The following is a 21765-nucleotide window of genomic DNA, read 5'->3' as shown; positions in this document are numbered from 1 at the left end:
GAAAAGCTAATTATTAAGATAAGAGAAATGAAAATGTGCATTGAAAAAAATAGTCAAATTAAGTTAATTTTATTTTTATAAAAACAAACACATATATTTAATCATTTCAAAACTTATTTACGAAATGTTTGCTTAAAATTGACAATGTATATGTTTCAATAAAATTAACATTTAACAAAGTGAAAATAAAATAGAAAAAAATAAAAATAAAAAATTGTGTTAAAATTAATTCATTGGCGAACGAAATAATTGCAAATGGTAATGAAAAATTAACTTTTTATTAAAATGTATTCAATGGCAGACGAAATAAATGCAAATGAATATAAAGAAAATAAAAAAAAAAAAAGAAAAATCAGACGATTTATTCAATTATTTCAAAGTGAGCTACGCATGCGCATTGGTAATCAGTGGACACAACGGCTAACGTCATGAAAATCAGGTGGGGGAATACCTGAAGGATTATCAAAGACATCATTACTCGTGACTGAAGTATAGCTACCGGATTGGATCGAAAGATTTAGTTTCTGTTTTCATCATGTTTCTGAGACGGTATGTTAAAACTTTTTTTAAATGGGATAAAATAATTTTATAGTCATTACAAATTGTTTTTAAGTTAATAATTTTTTCTCTTCTTTTTCTCAACGATAAAAAAGGATTAAATCTTTGCAAATAATGAAAAGATTTAATCATTTTTTTTTATCGTTTTCAATATGTTTCGTTTTGTATAAATAGTATCGTTTGGTTTTCGAAAACTATCAAGGAAAAAAAATATAATTGAATAAATGAAACATAAATTTATTTTAACTGTAAAAATTGTCAATTAAAAAAATTAAAACAAAGATGAACACACGTTTTACTATAATAAAATATATTATACTTACATGGCAAAACAATAAAATAATTATTTTATACAAATTATACAATCATAATAAATTTTATAACACATATAGAAAAATTTATTTTTATCCAATAATTATTGGTCAACAACATTTTAGGAATTTCGATATTTTTATTGGATTCATATAAATTAATATAATGAAGCTTTTTTTTGAATTATTGTCTTTGCATTATTGAAACTTACTTAATGAAAATATTAAAAACAGTAATAGGATGCATCGCGTAGTAATGCTACTACAATTAATAATTATAAAATTTCACAAGATTAAATTAAAATGCAACCTTCACTTTTTCCTAAGAATTATTTTTTCTCAATTATTATTATTACTATTTTGAGATGATGAAAATAAAAACTTTTAATGATAGCTTTGCCAGGAAATCAGAAGATTTACATCGGAAATAGCTGTTGGCTTTTGTTGTTTACTTCAATTTATTTTTCTTTGTAAAAGTAGCGGAAATTCTAATATAACCGATTTGCTTATCGTACTTATATTTTCCTGCACATTTTAGAAAAAAACTATCCTTTATATAGTTTTAAGCATTCTATGGGCTGGGAAGTAAATAAAATGATGTCTTATTATATATATTTTCAATTACTCTGATCAAAGGAACTTATTTCACTTTTATTATTTTCATAATTGGATATTTTAGACGATACATTATAAATTCGAGTGATGATTTTTAAAGAGGTTCGAATAAGGAAGAATATATTTCGTATGAAGAATCTTTTAATTAATATTATACTTGTATTTTCATTGAGGTGTGTGTGTGGGGGGGTTACAATATAAGATTTTTATAGTATATAGTAAGGTAGCCTAAATCGTACTACTTTTCACATTTAAATTTTTATCAATCACACACTACTGACAATTGTATTTGAAATATTTCAGTAATAAAATAAAATAATATGCTCGTATGTGTGTGTTAAATGAGTGGTGGTTGACTTCACCGGTGAATGTTGAGAATCACATAGTCGCTATGGTAAATGTTCGAAATATAATGCTAGGTCTAGTTAAGGACCACTGCTCGGTATATATTTGCCCGGTATGCGCTACATCCATGTTTTTTTAAGGTCAAGTGCCACTCCCCAGAGACATAATTTGTTATGGAAACATGAAGGATTTTGTGACCCGACAGATTTAACGTGCACCAGTCACCATTTACTACATGGGAAGTCTTCGGCTGGCTGGATTCGAACTCCCGTTCTCGCGAACGTTGAGTCCAGCATCTTGCCAACCAGGATGTCCCAACATGCAAAACTGATTAATTAAAATAAAAACTTAATGCAAGTACATAGTGATTCGTTTCTCCTGCATGAATCAACACTTGAAAAAAGCTTCCTAATTTATCCACAAGAGCGTTCTGTATTTATTGCTTCATTAGAAATTGTTAGCACGATAAAATAGCCCATATAAAAATGAATAATTTTTTTTTCTTCAGAATTTTGAATAGAATTTTTATTTTATAATTTCAAATAATTCACAATACAATATTTTTGTTTGAAATATACTGTATTATAAAACTGAAAAATTATGAAGCAAACATTAGTTTGAGCTTGGATAAATTTAATGCATTGATTATTCAATCGGTTTAAATTATATATATTTTGGGACTGACAATTATCATTATTTAGCTTTTTCATAAGCTGATTGGGAATAAAAATGATAAAATTTGGTTCACCCCCCTATTCTCTCCCGTATGCTTACATATTTTTTTCAACTTTCCTTTCTCAGTTGCAAATGTCAATCATTTAATAAATGAAATGCGGAAAATCGATCGTGATGATTTTAAAAGTTTTTCAAGTTGCACTTCTCAATCGAAAGAGAAATATTCATGATATGTCAAAAGTTTATTTAGAAATGCTCAATAATGAAACGCGTGTAATATGAGCGGGGTTCGGTCTCTCGACTACATCAGTCATTTATTCAAAACAGCTTTCGATTATTTTTTCAGAATACTTTGTTTACGCAAATTGGCAATCGTGGACTTTGTTCATTGATGGTAAATTTTTAAAGTAACTTTTGGTGTTCATGAAGTTATTTTATTAAGTTACTTTAGTCTACAGCAGGTGTCTCCAAAGTGGTCCACATGGACCCCTGGTGGTTAATTCCATTTAGGGGGTCGATAAATGAATACCGGTGCTGTTTTGTTGCAAGGATTGTGATCTTTTATGTGATATAATATATGAAGGGGTAGAAAATAAATATTTTAGAGAGGAAAAAAACAACTAATATAACGAATCATTAGTAACGTAACGAATTACTATTGAGGAAAGTGAGATGGGAGACAGTAAACCTGTTATGTTGTCGGAAGAAGAAGCAGAGAGGAGTTTGAAAGCTACTTTTAATGACATCTCTGAGTTGGAGCAGACCATCAAACTGGTTTCGATGCTTTCTATCCCCCCTTCCTGACTAATTGTTAGACACATTTTGATGACGTTTTGTTTCTTCCTCGCGTTAATAAGAGTTTGCGATCCATGCTATTTGTTCTTTTTTAACTTCATTTTCGTCTTGAATGAATGTCTTGAACCATACATAAAAGGTAGTCAAAACAGAACACCCAATATTTTTTTTAATGTTTTTTTTTTGTCAATAAAAATTTTACAATCGGCTTGGATTAAATTAATACGCGCCGACGTCTGCAAAACTCCCAGTCTGCATTTTGGTTCGAATTCAGGCCCGTCAATCTCACTTTCAGAAAAACGTGCTAAAATTCAAACAATTTTATTGTCAAATAGAAAAACAAAAGATCTTTTAAGAGAAGGAGTTGTTAAAATCTCGAATCATCCAGAGGCTATTTCACATTAGATATCAGTCGATATGGTTTAAGATTTAATTCGCTCTCATCAAAAGCTCATCAGAAACCTAATCTATAATGAATCACCGCTTAAAGCAGTAAATTTAAATAAGTCAATGGACCACTCGCCTTTTTCATTTGTCATGACGTCATCGTGACATAGGCAACTGCAAATGAGACTTGATAGATAATAAAATATCAACCTAACAGCAAATGTATTCGACTCAATAATGGTGGGAAAGGATTATGTTACATAGATTTTAATATGGGTAATGATATCATCTTTCAAGTTGGGACCGCTATTTAGGTTTTCGTAATAAAATGTTTTAAAATAAGAAAACAAAATCCCGGGAACGTGTGTGGATTTTCGATGTTGAAAGAAGTGACGAAAAACAATAGCCCGCCTTTTTTAGTTTCGGTCTTGCAAAAATAAAATGATTTTCTCCTTTATAGTCCATTTGAAAAACTTAGTTCGTTGTCTTTCAAAACAATTTTGATTTGTTACTTTCTGCTCTTTAGTTAAGTTTTACTTTACATTGAAAAGAGGGCGAAATTTCGATTGACAATAAAATGGTGCTAAGTTTTGTTTGCATCACTTAGAACAGCGGATCCCAAACAGTGTTCCGCGAATTGTAAGGGCTCCGAGAAAGAGTTTAAATAGTTCCGTGAATTAGTACTTTTTATAACCAGCAATGTGTTTTGAAACCTCCAATTATATTTAGATATTGTCGGCCATTAAGGTAAAGGGTGGGCGCTTCTTCTTCTTGTCTAGTGGCGCCACCTAGGGCCAAGAATTCGACTTCTAACACACAAACGTCACACCCGTTTATAAAGCGGGTCCATTCATACAACCACAGATCGTAATTTTGACCTGAACCAGAGAACGAGCCATCTCCAATCCAGTACCCCCAGAGATTTAATTTGTTACAGGAACATGGAGGGATTTGTGACCCGAAGATTTAGCATGCACCAATCGCTAAACGGGAAGTCTTAGGCCGGCTGGATTCGAATTCCCGTTCTCAAAAACTTGAGTCCAGCGCCCTACCAACCAGGCTATCTCGGCTCATTATATTTAGATCTGACCAACGATTCATAATTTATTTAATCTTTTGGTTGCATATATGAATCAAATAAAATGCTAATGAAATGTATAATATTTCCTATCACACTTTTCAAATAAAAAAAACTTGACTCTTTAATAAAGAAATATGTTTTTCTAATATCCATTTTCAACATGTATAGCAGTTCTTTAAAGTTCTCATTTTGATGTAAACCATAATTCAGCTTATTTTATTCATATATTATATTATTTTCTGCTTATATGTATACACCAAAAATAAATTCATAACTAGATTGGATGTGGCACAAGTACTGCAAATTAAACTGCAAATTAAAATGGATAATTGTTTTTATTACTAGATTAGATTTACAATTGAGGGCCAGAACGGTCTTTTTTCCCAAAAATGACGGTTGGATCACCATCTGTTTCATTTTGAGGCGATCTAAATTTTGACAAATCAAAAAAGTGTAAAATTGGTTCTCCCCGAGAGTTATTACACTTTGAAGATGGGCCATGCTGGGGAAAAAACGGTTCTTGACCATGCGTAGGCAAAGCGAACAAGATAACATCAATGTTTCACGAGTGTGCATTCGCGTTTGAAAGTGTGACCAAAGTGATTAATTATTTTTCATAATGAGTAGTTTAAATATTAGTTATACGTGATTTTAAATACGTAATTTCTATTAAAGCCCATTTGCAACCACTGGGTCATTTTCATTGCGTCCATTGGCGGACCTACGAAGATTCCTACCCATCAAATTCGAAAAATTAGTTGCGTTAGAACCGTATTTCTTTTCTAAGCCAACGTTAAAAGTGGTTGCCGAGAATCGTTACAAACTACTGTTTCCCCCCCCCCCTTTTGGATCGCACTACTTACTGCACTACTTTTAAAAAGAACTAACTACAAACTATTAAAACAAAGTAGCGACTACAGTAGTTTCACTGATTGTAGTGCCCTACTTCCGACCACTGATTGTGAGTATGTGAATGATCAGAAACAGACTGGTCAAAAAACTGTTTAAGTGCCACAATATTGTTTGTGTAAAAATTATGCCAATAGTCCAAACTGTTAACAATACTAGTAATGATCCAAACTGTTAACCTTAGTACCGCGATGAAACACTGAAATATTTACCGGACCTTTGAGTGAACGAGTTGAGAAACGCTGATTTAGAATATGTTCGGCCGGTTAAAAATCCTTGATGTGGCCTTTTGGTTTAGGAGGTCGGAGACCTCTAGTCTACATCTTTCATATAAAATACCTATTTCGACTGTCAAAGTGTCAAATCGTGCTTAAAATTTTTTCTGAAAAAAGGAAGGTTTAAAAAGAATTAGCCCAGATTTATGCTTTTTTAATTGCTTCGCAACTCCACGAAACATTCAAAAAATCAAAACTATTCAAATAATAAAGTTAACTGAACTACCTTGGTTCGTTCTCCCAGAAGAAATGATGAATAGTTCAGCTGATTAGCATACTTGACATACACGATTATACATCAATCTTGAACAAATTTCGCAATCTAGACATTTTTTTCTTCTTCATGAAAATGAAACTGGATTGCTGAAATGCTATAATCTTTTTTAACCTTATTCAAACAAATACAAAAGTAAAAGATGAGGGTATTCTTATACCTCTCTTATTGTAGTTTCTTAAGTTTTTGAATATCAAGTAAAAGAAAAGTAATTTAAAAGAAGAGGAATTACAAATATCAATATGAAGTATAGAAAAATAATTCTTTTTTTAATATTAGGCCACAACCATGACAGAAAAGAGTAATTTTCGGACTGGGTGTGTTCAAGCAACTTAAAATCTTTGCTATCAAAATATTTGCAAGTCAGTATACTACTCAAATTCAACCTAGCAATTTAAAGTGATTTTTTTTCTCATCTGTCTTATCATCTTTAGTTTTGGAATTTGTTTTTTGATGTGGTGACAGAAATTTTTAACATATTTCATTTAGTTACCAAGATCAGAGTGGCAACTGTTAATACATATTTTGTTTAATACATATTTATACATATTTTATTTATTCATACATTATTTTATTTAATAAGCGGCATCAAACAATCGATCCATATCGGATTTGAAGCTACATCATTGCTCAATTCCTATTTATTAATCCAACCCAGAAAAGAAGGGAACACTTGTTTTAAGCATGGGTACAAATTCACAAACGTTGAGGAGTTTTTGAGTGAAAGTAACCAGAAATTGCGCAACTCGGAGAGGAAAAGCAAGTTATTTATTCAAATTTCTTCCGACAAAATACTCTGCTATCCTGATAGAGAAAGTGTTGTAAATTACTATTACAAATTTGTAATTTTAAAAATCAACTGACATCTACAAGCAAATTATGAACTTTAAAACTTCATGACTTTGAACTAAATTATGAATTAAATTGATTTTTTTGGCGTCCGTTGTCGATAGGCCATCTCACCATCTTTAAAGTATAAATTTGCTGACAGGCAGCAGAAAACATTTTACAGGTTTTTTCTTACGCCAGCAGAGAAATCATTTGTCGAATTTTGTAACAAAGTTTGGAATTTTTCAACAAGCTTGTTTCCTAAGCAGAGGGCAGCAAACCATTTAGTACTACCTCCTTCATTATCCTCTAATTAAATTTTCAACTCGTTGTTTATTTTTAAGACACCCAGAAGCTACAGTTTTTGATTAGCTTTTAAGGAGATCAAATTTCCAATACCTGCATCAGAATTTTTCTTGCCTTCAAAGTTGTGTTCAAAATTACGAGTCCATGAAAAAAATTACGTTACTGATTCAAATCTACTCACGTAATTAAAATGTTCATCGATGCGTGATATATATGCATAAAATAATGATGTTTCGATTTAAACTTTTCTTGAAAATATTTGGCATTTTAATTATAGTCAACACCCATTATACATACTCCTTTATACGCTCTTTATTACGATTAATGTGTTACAAAAAGTCCACCCCAAATATCAAAATAGTACACAGCTTAATTGGGTATAATATGAAAAAAACACAACTACTTCGATTTAGTAGGAACAACATATGACGCAATGCTNCTTAATTAAATTATTTTTTCTCAAATAAATCAAAACGTGAAAACAAAATTAAGTTGGTTTTATACAGCTAACGATCTTTTAAAAATTTGGTTGTGACATAAGTATGAAACCACCCATTTCTTTTTTCAAAATCGTTTGAGTTTTCTAAATCGTTATATTTTTTCTTTGAAAATAACGATTGGTAAAATTGGTTGAATTTGTAAGCGATTGCATCGCAGTCCATGAAATGCAAACGATAATATATTATAAAGAACCTGAAAATATAATTTATTTGTTTTCTCATCTCCGCTAAAAAATTCACAATGCTACGGGGAAAAGAATTATCTCAGCTAGTTATTCGAAATACTTGGTTTTTAAAGGCTCTGGAAGGTCGGAACGTGAAATATATAAGATAATTAAACGTTCTAAAACTGCTGTTCATACTTTTTTTTAAGAAAAAGAGATTTTTTATGAAAAGTATAAAAGATCCGGAAGAAAAAGTGAAATATCAGCTCGGAATAATTCGATGCATTTTCGAACTTGCAAGAAAACAGAACTTGTCTGCTCATAAAATAACTTAGAAGACTAGTAGAACGATCTCCCATATAACAGTCTGGATCAAAAAAGTTTAAGATCAAATTCGAAATGTTGCTCTACGAAAATTAAAAAGCGAAACATAAAAAGAGACAAATGAGGTCAAGACTTGGGTTGCTGCTTGGAGAAATATTAATTTTTTCCAACGAAAAGAAGTTCAGTTTCAATGACCGGATGGTAATAATTAATATGGACATGATTTGCAAAAAGAACTTTGTGATTTCGTCGGTAGACAGACAGACCTACAGCGAATTTCTGGAAAAATAGACAATAGTTGTTATCAACATCTTTTTTACCAACACATTATAGCTTTTGGTCTTCATGGATCAGACCAGAAATTTCAGCAGGACAATGCGCAATGTTATATGTCCTAATCAACTAAGAATGGGTTTCTTTTGCAAATAACCGTTGGAAGTAGTTATCATGAATAAATGGGACAAAGTTACTAACACTTTGCTTGTAAACGTGGTTGAGTCGATGAAAAATCGAGGCTTTGAAGTTATTCAGAAATATAAAGAATCAACATTCTTTTAATTTTGTAAAATGTTCATTTTAACGGGTGGTAATAATTTTTCAAGAGATATTTAGGGGGGTAAAATTTGGATTTTGTTGACAAAATATTTATATTTAAATATATCTATAAAAAATAATGAGCATATAGCTTGTTTTTCATTCATTTTCACCAACGTAATTTAATTTTGGAAAATTTATATTACTTAAAACCACAGTGATCTCATAATTTTATTGTACTCTATAGTTCGTTAAAACACCTTTTTTTTTTCAGTGGTGTTTTACCTCATCTTTAAATTGTTACACACATTTGGAATAAATGGAAGCCGTATCCAATAATTTATTAATATTAATTTTCATGCCTTCGGAACATTAATTATGAAATCCAGCAAACATTTTATCGTAATTAATTATTATTGATTTTTTTATAATTATTTTTTTTAAATATATATAAGTATCATCGAATTTTCTAACGCATTTAATCTATTTCATTTTCTTACCTTGAACTTAATGTTAGGGCGGTTGAAAATCAAGTTCAGATGTTTCAAAAATAAAAATTAAAATTTTCAACCCACGGTCAAGATCTCTCCCACTCCTTCTTTGAAGTCTCTATGTTTCTTACTTAACTTCCCCCTCCACTCTTTTTTACTTCACTTCCCCCTCCCCTACTAGTTTTATTAGAATATTAGATAATGTATTTTTACTAAAATAATAAATTTGTTATAACTACGTGCATAATGACCAATAATTTATGCTTCAAAATTTTATTCTATTACGCATAACCTACTAAAAATGTCGAAATAGTTTACAATTTAAAAGTATTTGCTATGAGCCGTTTATATATGCATTCGTTCGGGACATCTATCATACTGAGATTAACCCGGCACAAATTATTATCATTATTTTTTTCATGATGTATTATTTTAATACTTTTTACAAAATTATTTATGCCCTTTTTGAAATAATTGTAAAATTCGAGACCGTTTTTCAAAGCAGAGAAAAGTCATACTGCCATCTATATATTGAATATCAAACTAATATATTAGAGAGAAAAGACTAAATATTAGAAAAACACTATAAAATTTAATATAAGAAAACTATGCAGTAGTAGTGCTCTATTTACTTCGCACTAGAGCTGCACAACTGTCCGGGAAACATCCGAAGACATTCCATCACAATCTTGATCCTCTGCAGAGAAGATGGCTCTTCCTCCTTGAGAACAAGAGGATGACCTACCCGAGAAAAAACAATAATTGAACTATAGTACTATAGTTATAAAACTCTGGTGAAGAAAACCATTATTAAATTTCGCACTGTTTTACAAGGCTAAGTTTTAACCGCTCTCTAGCAGTTCCAGAAAAATTTATTTAATGTTGGACCATAACATTGTCATTTTAACCACAATATCTAGCAAAGTTGCCGCAGCCTTAATGAGGTCTTAAATTGAACTGTATTTCTACTCAAGTTAAACCATACCATTGGACAAAGTTTAAATTGGAATGGAACCATGTTATTGTACAAAATTCAATTTGTACAATAATATGGTTCAATTTGATACTTTAATAGAATTGTAGCAAATGTTAGCGAAATTGTAGTTCAACATGATTAATACTGGGTATTCGAAAGCCAGAGATGAAAATCATGGTAACAACATATTTGTCGAAAGGATTTCTAGGTATTCCCAAAATGATTCGCAATCAAAATTAAATGTTTGAAGGAAAATATTCCAAATGAATGTTAGATATTTTATAACGATCTTATATATCCCATATTATGTTCCATAAAAGTTTTTGAGAGCATGTAGAAACTTCCTTCTGTGTTTTGGAAATTTTTGTTTTGAATAAACCGTTTTGAGCAGCGAGGAGAATATATGACATAAATGGTGTACCGTTCAAATCTGTCTACCTTTTGTAAGATAGGTGAAAACGTTTTTTTCTTTTCTCTCCGTTTTGTCGCCTTAAAATTAAATTGAGAAAAAAACTTCTTTGAAATTTTATTTCAGTTCGTTTGTCTGAAACATGTGTTAAGATCTTATTTAATAAACGAACTCAACTATACAACTATGACTGGGATTGATGTTTGACCATTTATAATTAAACACCATATTAGAGAAGTACTGGGCCATAAAATTTTGTCGAGTTTGGGAATCCGGAGAAAATGAAATCTCCTACCCGGCCGATTTTGGGTATTTGACTAAATTTATTTTGCTACACGGCCGATTCCGGATACTTGCTAAAACTTGAATACAATACCCGGCCGGTTATTAAAATATTTATGCAAAAAATATAAAAAAACGAATAATATTCTATTGAACCAATATTTTACTAGTTATAGTTCTACGGAAATTTATTGCGCGTCTATATAAGTAGATATCAATGTAATTCTCCGTGTAAAAGTATTCCGGGTAGTAAAATTCTTTTGGAATATCTGGTTAATAAAAATCTGGCTGGGTAGGCAGGGTACCCGGTACATCCTTATAACATTTGTTTTTCCAGAAATTATAAATTATTTTCTGAATTTAACATTGTTAAAATGTTTTGGTGTATTTAAGTGTAATAACAATCAGCAAAAAACTTCTCAACTAATCTGATAGTCTTAAACTTTTTTCACAAAGCAATTTAATTGTTTTTTCTATTCATCAGTGCTTGAAATTCAGCTTGTCTCATGACATATTCAAAGAAATTTGACTAAGTGTTCTGGAAGTAAATGGCAAAGTTTTGAAAATGAAAATTTTGTAAGAATTCATTCATGAAAATTACTAATTTGTTACGACTACTTGCCTAATCGGCTTTTGACTGATGACCACAACGAAAACAATGTTTCCATTCAAAAAGAAGTAGCCGTATCTCCATTCTTTGGCAGAAGTAATTTCGAAAACAATTCATTGAAAGATTAATTTCAAAAATCTACTACTGCCTGATAAGTTTTATTAATAACTTTCTCATCATTTTCAAAGTCATTTTTTGTTTACCTTGCAGGCTATGATGGAAAGAAAAGGAAATTCTGTCGGGGGTTCAAAACAATAACGAGTTTTTTTTTCTTTCTCTTCCATTAACCATACCCATCAGGCGATAAATATTCAACAGTTTTTCAGCAATATTTGTTTAACCACTGACGGTGAAGTCGAAGGACGAGATGCAATAGAATCATTTGACGTAGTTCCTACTATTCGAGGAAATGTTTGTTTTTTAAATAGTTTTTTTCCGTAAGCCGCACATCCGTAGTAATTAGTATCACATTACGCTTTGTCAAGATTCATTCCGTAGAACACACACCTGTGACCAGTCAAAAGGTCGAGAACGCCCCCAGAAATGCCACGTTTTACTAAACGATTCATTTGTTGAATATCGTCCATTATTTAGCTGCAATAGGCAGTTTTGCTCTCCTTGAACTGGGTCACGGTGATTGGTTCAAGGTCCACGTGATATCATCGGACTCATCCCGATGCCCAATCATAATTGAAGAATTTTTTAGAAATAAGTTTTTTTTTACGAGGCACATGTTAATGACAGTTATTTGATTGATGCGGAAGTAGTGAAAAAGGTAGGGTCGTTCACTGTAATTGGAGAAGGTTAAAGAAACGATTTATTGTATAGGTTGTTTTTGTCCATTTAAAAAAAAGGGGGAAATGAGAAGAAAAAGTTAAAAATTATACCAAACGGGAAGAAATTTCTCTGTTGGAAAGTTGAACGTTAGTTTCCGCTGTATCACATTCATTGCAATGTTGTTAGTATTGCAATGAATGTGATACAGCAGTAACAGTTTTTTACATTTAAAACACTTAACTTCAATGGGTCCGTTCAAATATAACGTGAGGGGCTTCGGAATGGGAGGTCATGGGACCTCCCAAAGTTTGTCACTATTCGGCAAATATTGTTTGGCGCAGTGGTCGGAAGTAGTGCATTTCAAGTTGTGGAACTACTGTAGTCGCTTTTTTTTGTAGTGTAGTGTGCTTTTTTTTCCTTCTGCAGCTGAACTTTAACAGAAAATAAATTACGTCAAGCATAACTAATATTAAACTAGCCATTACGATAAATAGATAATTTATCACTTCGGTCACTCTTTCACATGCGAATGCACGCCTCGTGGAGCACGTTATTTTAAAGAAATGGACCTTATTTTCGATTTACTTAATATCTGAGAGGAAATAAAAGAGCATTAAACGATTAAAAAATTGCAATTCTTAAATTAAATATTCGCTGTCGAAAATGGCATAAAAAGTTAAAGGTTAAACGAACAAATTCGAATTTTCTTTTTTAAATAACAAACTGGCTCGTTTAAATATGAATAAATATTTCCTAATTATTCCTCATATATAATGAAAGTATATATCTTAGTCAAAACTATTTTGATCATGAGTGTCAATGAAGTGCACCTGCGGCCAACAAGGTTCGCCTGAACATTATCTCACTAGTTCTTCCTACACTGTCTCCTGGCATAGTCGTCAACCTAGCCCAACAAATTTAGAAATTTGGCAGAAAACTTTTATTACAAACAATACTTTAACCAAAAGATTAATAACAGTATTGAACTTTTTAGCGGATAATGACTATCTTTTATTTTTTTAAATATCATGTTATTTAGGCTGGTGTGGAGCTGGACCAGTGGCCAAGTCCTGGGCTATATGGTTAAGGGTTTTTCATAACCTAGGTTCATGCTCAGGGCTTGGAGGAAAAAAAAAAGTGTCAATGAAGTTCACCAGCAAAGTTCATGTCCTTAAAGTAGTCAAATAGTTACTAAATACTAAAGTAGTTTGCAGTTAACTATATTTGCAATAAAGAAGTTGTTGTAAACTGCAAAAATAATGTAATTTTTCCCACCACTAGTCTGGCCATTCGGCATACTTACAAAATTTGATATTCTCATTTTTATTTATTCATTTTTTTTTAAAGAAACACTCATGAAATTATTACATGTTTATTTGATTAAAAAAAATCATATAAACTGGCTGTACTTTTTCCACGGCTATTTAAAAAATAGCTAAGAAAAAAAGTAAGCTTAAGTATAGTTTAAGATAGTCATTTCACAATTTTGTTTAAAAGAAATCTCATCCATTCCTTGCCATTGTCAATCACTCGTCTTGGTGCTCTTATTTCCGAATACATGTAAGCCAATTTCCTCCGAAATGTAGAGATACAAATTAGCTTAGAATAAAAGCTTTTTGTATCGACCATCGAGAAAATTTGCGAAAACAGTATTTTTCAAACTGGAAACACGTTATGAATGTAGAGCTGAAACAGTTGTTAGTTTAATTTGTTCCAAAATAGAAAATATTCAGTACCTTACTAATATTCTCTGTCTGCTATTGAATTTCTTTACCTTTATCTAATACATGCCCTGCTCTTTGCGGCTTCCTGAATTATTGTTGTGGCTCACGGATTACAAAAGATGGAAGACCTCTAGATTAATATGCTTATTTGTAGACTTTATACGACACCAATTATACTTAGCTCTTTGCGGCTTCCTGAATTATTGTTGTGGCCCACGGATTGCAAAAGATGGAAGATCTCTAGATTAATATGCTTATTTGTAGACTTTATACGACACCAGTTATATTTAGCTCTTTGCGGCTTCCTGAATTACTGTTGTGGCCCACGGATTGCAAAAGATGGAAGATCTCTAGATTAATATGCTTATTTGTAGACTTTATACGACACCAGTTATATTTAGCTCTTTGCGGCTTCCTGAATTACTGTTGTGGCCCACGGATTGCAAAAGATGGAAGATCTCTAGATTAATATGCTTATTTGTAGACTTTATACGACACCAATTATAGGGGAAAGTCGGACAAAACGGGATACCATTATTGTTTTTATTAACTGCGGAAAATCTGTTAATGAGAACCACACAATATTTTTTTTATAGCTACATCACTTATTGAAGCACGGAAAAAACATATTTTAAACTATTTTTAATAACTGTGAAATAGAAAAAAAAATCATTTTCCATACTCTTACATATCCCGTTTTAGCATACCTGGGTTGGACAAAACGGGATAGGGTTTACAATGTTTAATTTTTTGTGTAAAACTATCTGAAAAACATAATTAACTGACAGAAAACAGTGAAGCAAAATTTCTAAAAATTGTATTTATGGAACTTTATTGCTTCTAACAGTTTTATATAGACCGTTGTTTTATAATTAAGTACACAAAAATTATGATGCTACATATGTTTTTAAAGATTTTATGAGTTTTCAAACATGAACACTTATTCCATTTTTTAACATTTATTCCATAATCACTGTCGAGATGTGTCTGGTGCCCTTAAGAGGGATTTCTTAGCAGTCCTTTCTTCAATTCTCTTGGTTCATTCTTGTCGTTTAATCATACTTTATTTTTTCTTCCATTTATAATTCACTTTTATATGGAGATGATATTACTACAGTTTTCCTCTTTCTCTTATCAGCCATTTTTTCTGGGAGCGGTCCTTTTACTTAAGGAACAGGTAGAACACACTTTTTCTCAGCTAACTCTAATTCTAGCCTTCGTATGTCCATAAGAGTTATACCAAATGACCTGTCTTCTAGTGACAATACATGCTCATGCGTTGTTTCTTGTTCAGCATTGAATACTGCATCATATCTGTCCAACTTTTTCACTTCTGCCAATTCAGGAGTCAACGTATTTGTACGAGCCTTTTTTTACCTTTTTTTCAATATAGTAATAATAATATAGTAGAATTATTAGGCCAACAAATAAATAGATGGATAAACGGGACATAAAAAACTCTATCCTGTTTTATCCAACTCATAAGTATCCCGTTTTGTCCAACTCAGACACTTTTCAAAACAAACAAGGCTGTTGCCTAAACGTGAAAGAAAAATTAGATTGACTAGGCATGAGAATACTCGTTAATAAATGCATCATCAAATGTAATATTCACTGGAATTGTAATCCCATATATATAGGCAGTACTATGTGAAAAACAACGGACGTAAATGTAGAAAATGGCAAAGAAAATGGAGTAAAAAAGTTCTGAGACCTAAAACGTTCTATCAACTAGTGATCTCCAGTCGGGACGCACTGAAAATGATATCATCGCAGTCAAATAACAAGTTTCTGTCGTCGTCCGCTAGATAGCTGCAATAATCTGGTCCCTAGGCCATGCATCCCGTTTTGTCCGACTATCCCGTTTTATCCAACTCTCCCCTACTTAGTTTCTAAACTGCCATCATAAATTTCCTTAGCATCACATTATTGATTGTCAAATAGTTTATATATGTTGCCGTGAATGACCGAAATTAATAGAAAGTAGACTTTCACCGATGAATGTCAACAATCACATAGTCACTTTAGTGAATGTCTGAAATATTTGTTATATCTGATTTGATATTAATTTATTCGTTGATATTATTATATTTATTTGATATTTTAATATCTGCTGAGGATGGATTAAGAGAAACATCAGTGATCGGAGTATCGGTTAAATGAATACTGAGCACTGGCACTTTACCTTAAGAAAACATTGACGTAGGGCATACCGAGCAAATGTATACCGGGCAGTGGCACTTGATTTAGTATACATTTCTGACATTTACCAAAGCGACTATGTGATTGTCAACATTCAGCGGTGGAAGTCAACAACCACCTATTTCGGTCATTCACAGTAACATATATATGGTTAAATTAATTAGGGATAATGACGAGCAAAAACATTCTAAATCAAACTTATTAAATACTGAATAAAATATCCAAGTATAAATTTTACTAACACTTAAAATATAAAATTAATAACTTATAACTGCGTCACCTTTTTGAGTCGCTTTTGAAGTCTGTTTATTCTAATATGTAGGAATAATTGAACGCGCTAATTTAGGATTCGAACAAAATAGGAATTTCATTCGGCTAAATGAAAATTACCCCACCCCTTCCAAAAATGTAAGTTCGCGGCGCCCCTGTATAACGTATGCACCTGACAGGGGGACAGAGTTTGTGATTTGCCTATTTTTGGGAAAAGGGAAGATTGGGAAATGCTTACGCAATACATGAAAATCTACATTATTTTCAAAATTTTCTAAGAAAGCAAAATAAAAAATGCAATGAAAATTACACGTTGAAAAATTTCAAAGTGGAATCAAAGTTGAACTCGTTTTACAATTTCAACACAAAAGGAAAACAAAAGGAGTTTCGTAAAGACTGTTCTGCTCAAAATTTTATAAAATAAATTAAAAAGTATATTTTGTTTAATGCAATGCTACATCTTTTTATTTAAAGTCATCTGCATCCATTTTCATCTACAGTCAAAGTTAAAGCGAAAATCAAAGTTGTGGAATGAAAGCTGGTAATTGGTAAAAAGTGAAAAAAAACGTGAAATTGTACTGAATCGTAAAATGAGATAAAAAAACAAAACAAGCGAACTTATTTAGGATCATATGCTGTACTGAATGGTAAAATCAGAGAAAAAAATTGCTAAGATAAAATCTTATGCTGCATTGAACAGTTAAAGGAAAAAAAAGTCAACTTGCGTAAAATGCAATATTTTTTAGATTGGATGAAAGAAAAGAAAAAAAGAAGGGCTTACATAAAGTCTGATAACGTATTGAACAGTAAAAAAAAAAAAAAAAAAAAAAAAAAAAAAAAAAAAAATTATGCATTTATATAAGTCTTATATTGCACTAAATTTTTACAAAGAGAAAATGAAGTCAACTTGTATAGAATCTAATATTGTATAAAAATGAAAAAAAAAAATATAAAAAATGTCAGGGAAAAAAATAAACACTTATAAAATTCAAAATCTAACACTTTATCGAATGGTAAAAGGAGAGAAAAAAATCAGCTTATTTAAGCTCTAATATCTTACAACGCCTGTTATACCAATTTTTTTTTTTTACTTGATTAATTTTTTTTTCTTTTTTAAATAAAATAAAAGTATTGTCCTTGTTTTTTTTCTGAATCCTAGAAATATCAATCAAAACAAACAGCATAAAAACGCATCTGCGGATGTTAATTCAATTAATATCAGAAAAGTTTCAAAAGTGGTATAGCAACTCTGCGATAATCACAGCCTTTCTCCTGAGAGAAGCTTTTCATAGGCAATGATTATCATCAGTATTAATTACGGAGAAAAAAGAATAAGTCAAGTTGAAGGTCGAGTTCAGGCCTTCTTGACACTAAATGAGAAAGTTTCCTCCTTAATGGGACAACAATAAAACAATTTGTTAAACCAGTTTGACATCATTTATCTTAATGGATCTTTACATATCGCAATCTAACCATACATAAATGTAATGGTTTCGCAATAGGAGACAAGTGTGAGTGCAATGCATTTGTTCTTAGTCCAATGAGTGCCATGTTATTTGTGCTAATGCAATTTTATCCAAACACTAGGGGACTAAGCTACGCTTACTGATCCCGATGATTGCTTTGCAAGAATTGCTGTTTCTTGGTATAAAACAGTTGAAATTATTCAACTAAAAATATATGTACTAAAAAGATCACTTGTGCCTTTACTTCCCACGTTCAAATACTTCCCGCATGATACTATTAAAATCTATAAGTGAACATAAATCATTTGGTGATTAGTTTTAGAAGTGAACATAAATCCTTAAGTAATCATTTTTTGAAATAACATTTAAAAAAGTATATTGTTATAACAAATTTGGTGAATTCACAACTTTTGCTTACCAAACAGACCGATGTATTTCAAATACATTTTTGGCATTCATCACTTTGTGCATGAAGCTGAAATTCAAGCTCCAAATCATTTAACGAATCTCTTTAATCGTAATTCATAATAGTATATTAATGTCATTTGCACCAAAAAATAATAATTCTAAAACGGTTAATAAGACCGGACACTGATTTAAATAAGTTTATCTTAAAATGTAATGAAGAATTACTTTATTCTAATAATAATAATTATAATAACAATACTCCTAAACTGATCATTAGATTTTCATACATAGTAAGAAACTAATAGTTATTGAGAAAAATTGTATTACTTTTTATAAATATATATAAAAAAAGAATTAATTCAAGGATTTTAGCATTTTTTCCTTTGAAACCATAAAAATGTATTAATAATTCTCTCTATATTAAAGTAAGGTCGTAGGCACCTCATCCGCTGTGGTGTTAAATGTTAAAATTTTGTTTTGCTATAAGTGTTATTTGTTTATGTAATTTGCTTTTTTCGTAATCCGGCCACTTTGAAACTTAGTCGCTCTTGAAGAACGAGAAGGTATCTTAAGAATTCACTTTCGATCCTCTTAGTTAGTTATTTTTCATCCATTATTGGATTGCCCTACTATCAAAATGACGTAGTATACGAAGAGACAAGTAGTGACGTGTAAGTTCGTGAGGGCGAGATAATAAGTCCACCAGTTTGTTTTTCATTCCTTTTGATCTCTTCTAATGAAAAATAAAAAAAAATAATTGCTGGACTTAATAAAGAGGGAAAAAAATTGTTTACACTCATAGGATATATTAATTATTTAGATTCAGAGTCAGGAAATGAGTTTTTTGTTGTTGTCATTTGGCAACACTCAGTCTGGTGCCTGTTATAAACATTCTAAAGCTACACTTTTTGCGAACTCGCGACAGACTGGATAAACTAAATCCGAAACTAAAAATAATTATCCAGCAATAGACTGAATAATAGTTTTTAGTTTAGATTTAGGAAGTTATTTATAAAGAAAATTTTTTTCCTTTTTTTTTTATCTATTGATTACGTGAATGTATGAGAGAAGATCACGTTGCTCCATTGTTTAAGCACTAAGCCTAGAGCAGTGCAATTTGTAAGAAGGATTCGAAACAGTCTTTTTAAGAATGACCCTTTCTTAAATGCATGTAAACAAATGTTGTTTTTCTTCTTACAAGTAAGGGGCTGATGCTGGCTTCTTTTGAAACAAATCGAAAACATCAAAGATACATTTAATAAGTTTCTTTTTCTTGAATTGTTGGTAAGTTTGATAAATTGTATATTGTTGACTGAATCGATTTGAGGTTTCGGAAGATGTTGAACCCATAATAAGTGGGGGGAAAAAAAACTGTATGTCGAATAAAAAGAATGATGTATAAATAGTTCTTAAGATTTTTTTTAAAGCCTCACATAGATTACACGGGACAGATTCCTATCTATAGATTACACGATATTCCACGTATATATTCGACGGTATGATCACGAAGTAGCATTTTTATAAGTTAAATTAATTATTCTTTACCACCTACGAATGAAGTGGGTTTAAGACAATGATCCTTCCATTTTGTATCTTTGTAATTGTGGATTCAACTTGCAACATAAAAAAGTTTCTTTGTCGAGTAATACGGTGATATTTTTTTTCGAAAGTAGGAGTTTCCTTTATTTGCCCTACATAGAAAAGTAAATCACAAACATCATCCTCCATATTTTTAGGACAACCACAATAAATTTTCATTCTTTGCGAATTTTGTAATTAAAATTACTATAAAGTGACTGTGAATTTTTTCACAAAGGTTTACTGTCAGAGGTTTTGATTTCTAGAATTTAGCTAAATTACACTGAAAAACAAACTCATTTTTATATCCATAATTGCTTTTTTCAGTTCATCCTTCGTTTTTCAAATTTTTTCTTTTCGCATTTAAACAAAATATATTTATCCAAATGGGAGAAGAATTACTGTACTAAATAATTTCGATTTGTACTAACTTGAATTTTTTTCACAAAGCTTTACCGTCAGAGAACTTGATTTCTTGAATCTAGTTAAATTGCACTGAAAATCAAACCCATTTTTAAAATCCATAGTTGCTCTTTTCAGTTCATCCTATTATCTTTTATTCTGTTACATTTTGTCTCTTCGAATTTAGGCAAAATTTCTAGATGGGAGAAAAGGTTTAATTTCCTACATTGTAATAATATTATAAAACCTTTTGATTTTTATATTATATTTTTAAAGTAATTATTAATTCTATCAGCCAATGATTATGATAGCTTGATTATTTCTGTTGCGAAAAATAAATCAATAACATTATCTTGATTTAAGCGCGCACAAACGTTGTTTTTGTTCTAGGAAATATCTTTTTTTCTTCTCACTTTTACGAGTACCTAATTGGCAATGTGTAGATTATCTAGGTAGTTTAGCATAATACCTAGGTAGTTAGGGAATTGAAAAATTTTATTAATAATTTATCATGGATTATCCGGGTAAATCTTTAATAATATGTAGATTAACTGATGTGTACACTTCAGTTCCAACATATATATATTTTTAGCGATTCTGGCAAAGAAAAATTTTTTCAATAAAAATAAAGTCTCTGCCCCGGGTGAGGATCGAACTCACGACCTTCAGATAACTCAAGTTTGAGTTGATTATGAGACTGACGCGCTGCCTACTGCGCTACCGAGGCTTACTAGCTGTAATTACATGTAAATAGAAATACTTGATTTGTAAATATGTATTCAAAGAGAAAAACGAAAAAATTACGGATTAAGTTTTATATACTGAGCATAAGCTCCAAGTATAAGTAACTCATAAAGTAAGTTTAAAATAGACAAAACATGGAAAATAATAAAGATTAAAGAAGAGAGAGGAAGAAAAATTATTAAAATAAAATATTTAAAAAAAAAAAAAAATTAAAAAAGGAGAAAAAAATTAAATAAATATATATAAAAAAACCGGAAAAAAAATATATAATTTCTTCATCATCTCACACGATGCTAACTTATATTATTAGTTCTACATACTTGCAGTGTATGCACAGTAAATAAAATTTATTAATTTTCTTTGTTTTTCTCATTTCCCCCCTCCTTTTTGTCTTTATTGTGTTAGATATATATAAAAAAATAAAATTTTAAATTAAGTATAATTTTTTTTTATGTGAAATATTTATATTCTAAGTCATTTAAAGTATAGTTTTATAGTTTTGAAAAGGAAAAAAAAAAAAAAAAAAAAAAAAAAAACCAAAAAAA

At 30.7% G+C, this 21765-nt stretch overlaps 1 protein-coding gene and 1 non-coding gene across 2 annotated transcripts in view; one reads left to right on the top strand and one right to left on the bottom strand.

Moving 5' to 3' along the window:
* The first annotated feature begins 407 nt into the window (after positions 1-407).
* Positions 408-21765, top strand: part of LOC107448032 (uncharacterized) — a 49735-nt gene continuing 28377 nt past the window's right edge. The window contains exon 1 of the mRNA XM_016063123.3: positions 408-549. Within this exon, the coding sequence (XP_015918609.2) occupies positions 536-549 (14 nt within the window). The 5' untranslated portion in view covers positions 408-535. The remainder of the gene's footprint in view (positions 550-21765) is intronic.
* TRNAM-CAU (transfer RNA methionine (anticodon CAU)) lies at positions 21112-21203 on the bottom strand. The gene is given in 2 exon segments: positions 21112-21147; positions 21167-21203. It is a non-coding gene; the product is annotated as a tRNA-Met (tRNA).

This window comes from Parasteatoda tepidariorum, chromosome 10 (genome assembly GCF_043381705.1).
Source record: "Parasteatoda tepidariorum isolate YZ-2023 chromosome 10, CAS_Ptep_4.0, whole genome shotgun sequence".
NCBI classification, from domain to species: Eukaryota; Metazoa; Arthropoda; class Arachnida; order Araneae; family Theridiidae; genus Parasteatoda; species Parasteatoda tepidariorum.
This window is presented reverse-complemented; position numbering and strand designations above follow the sequence as displayed.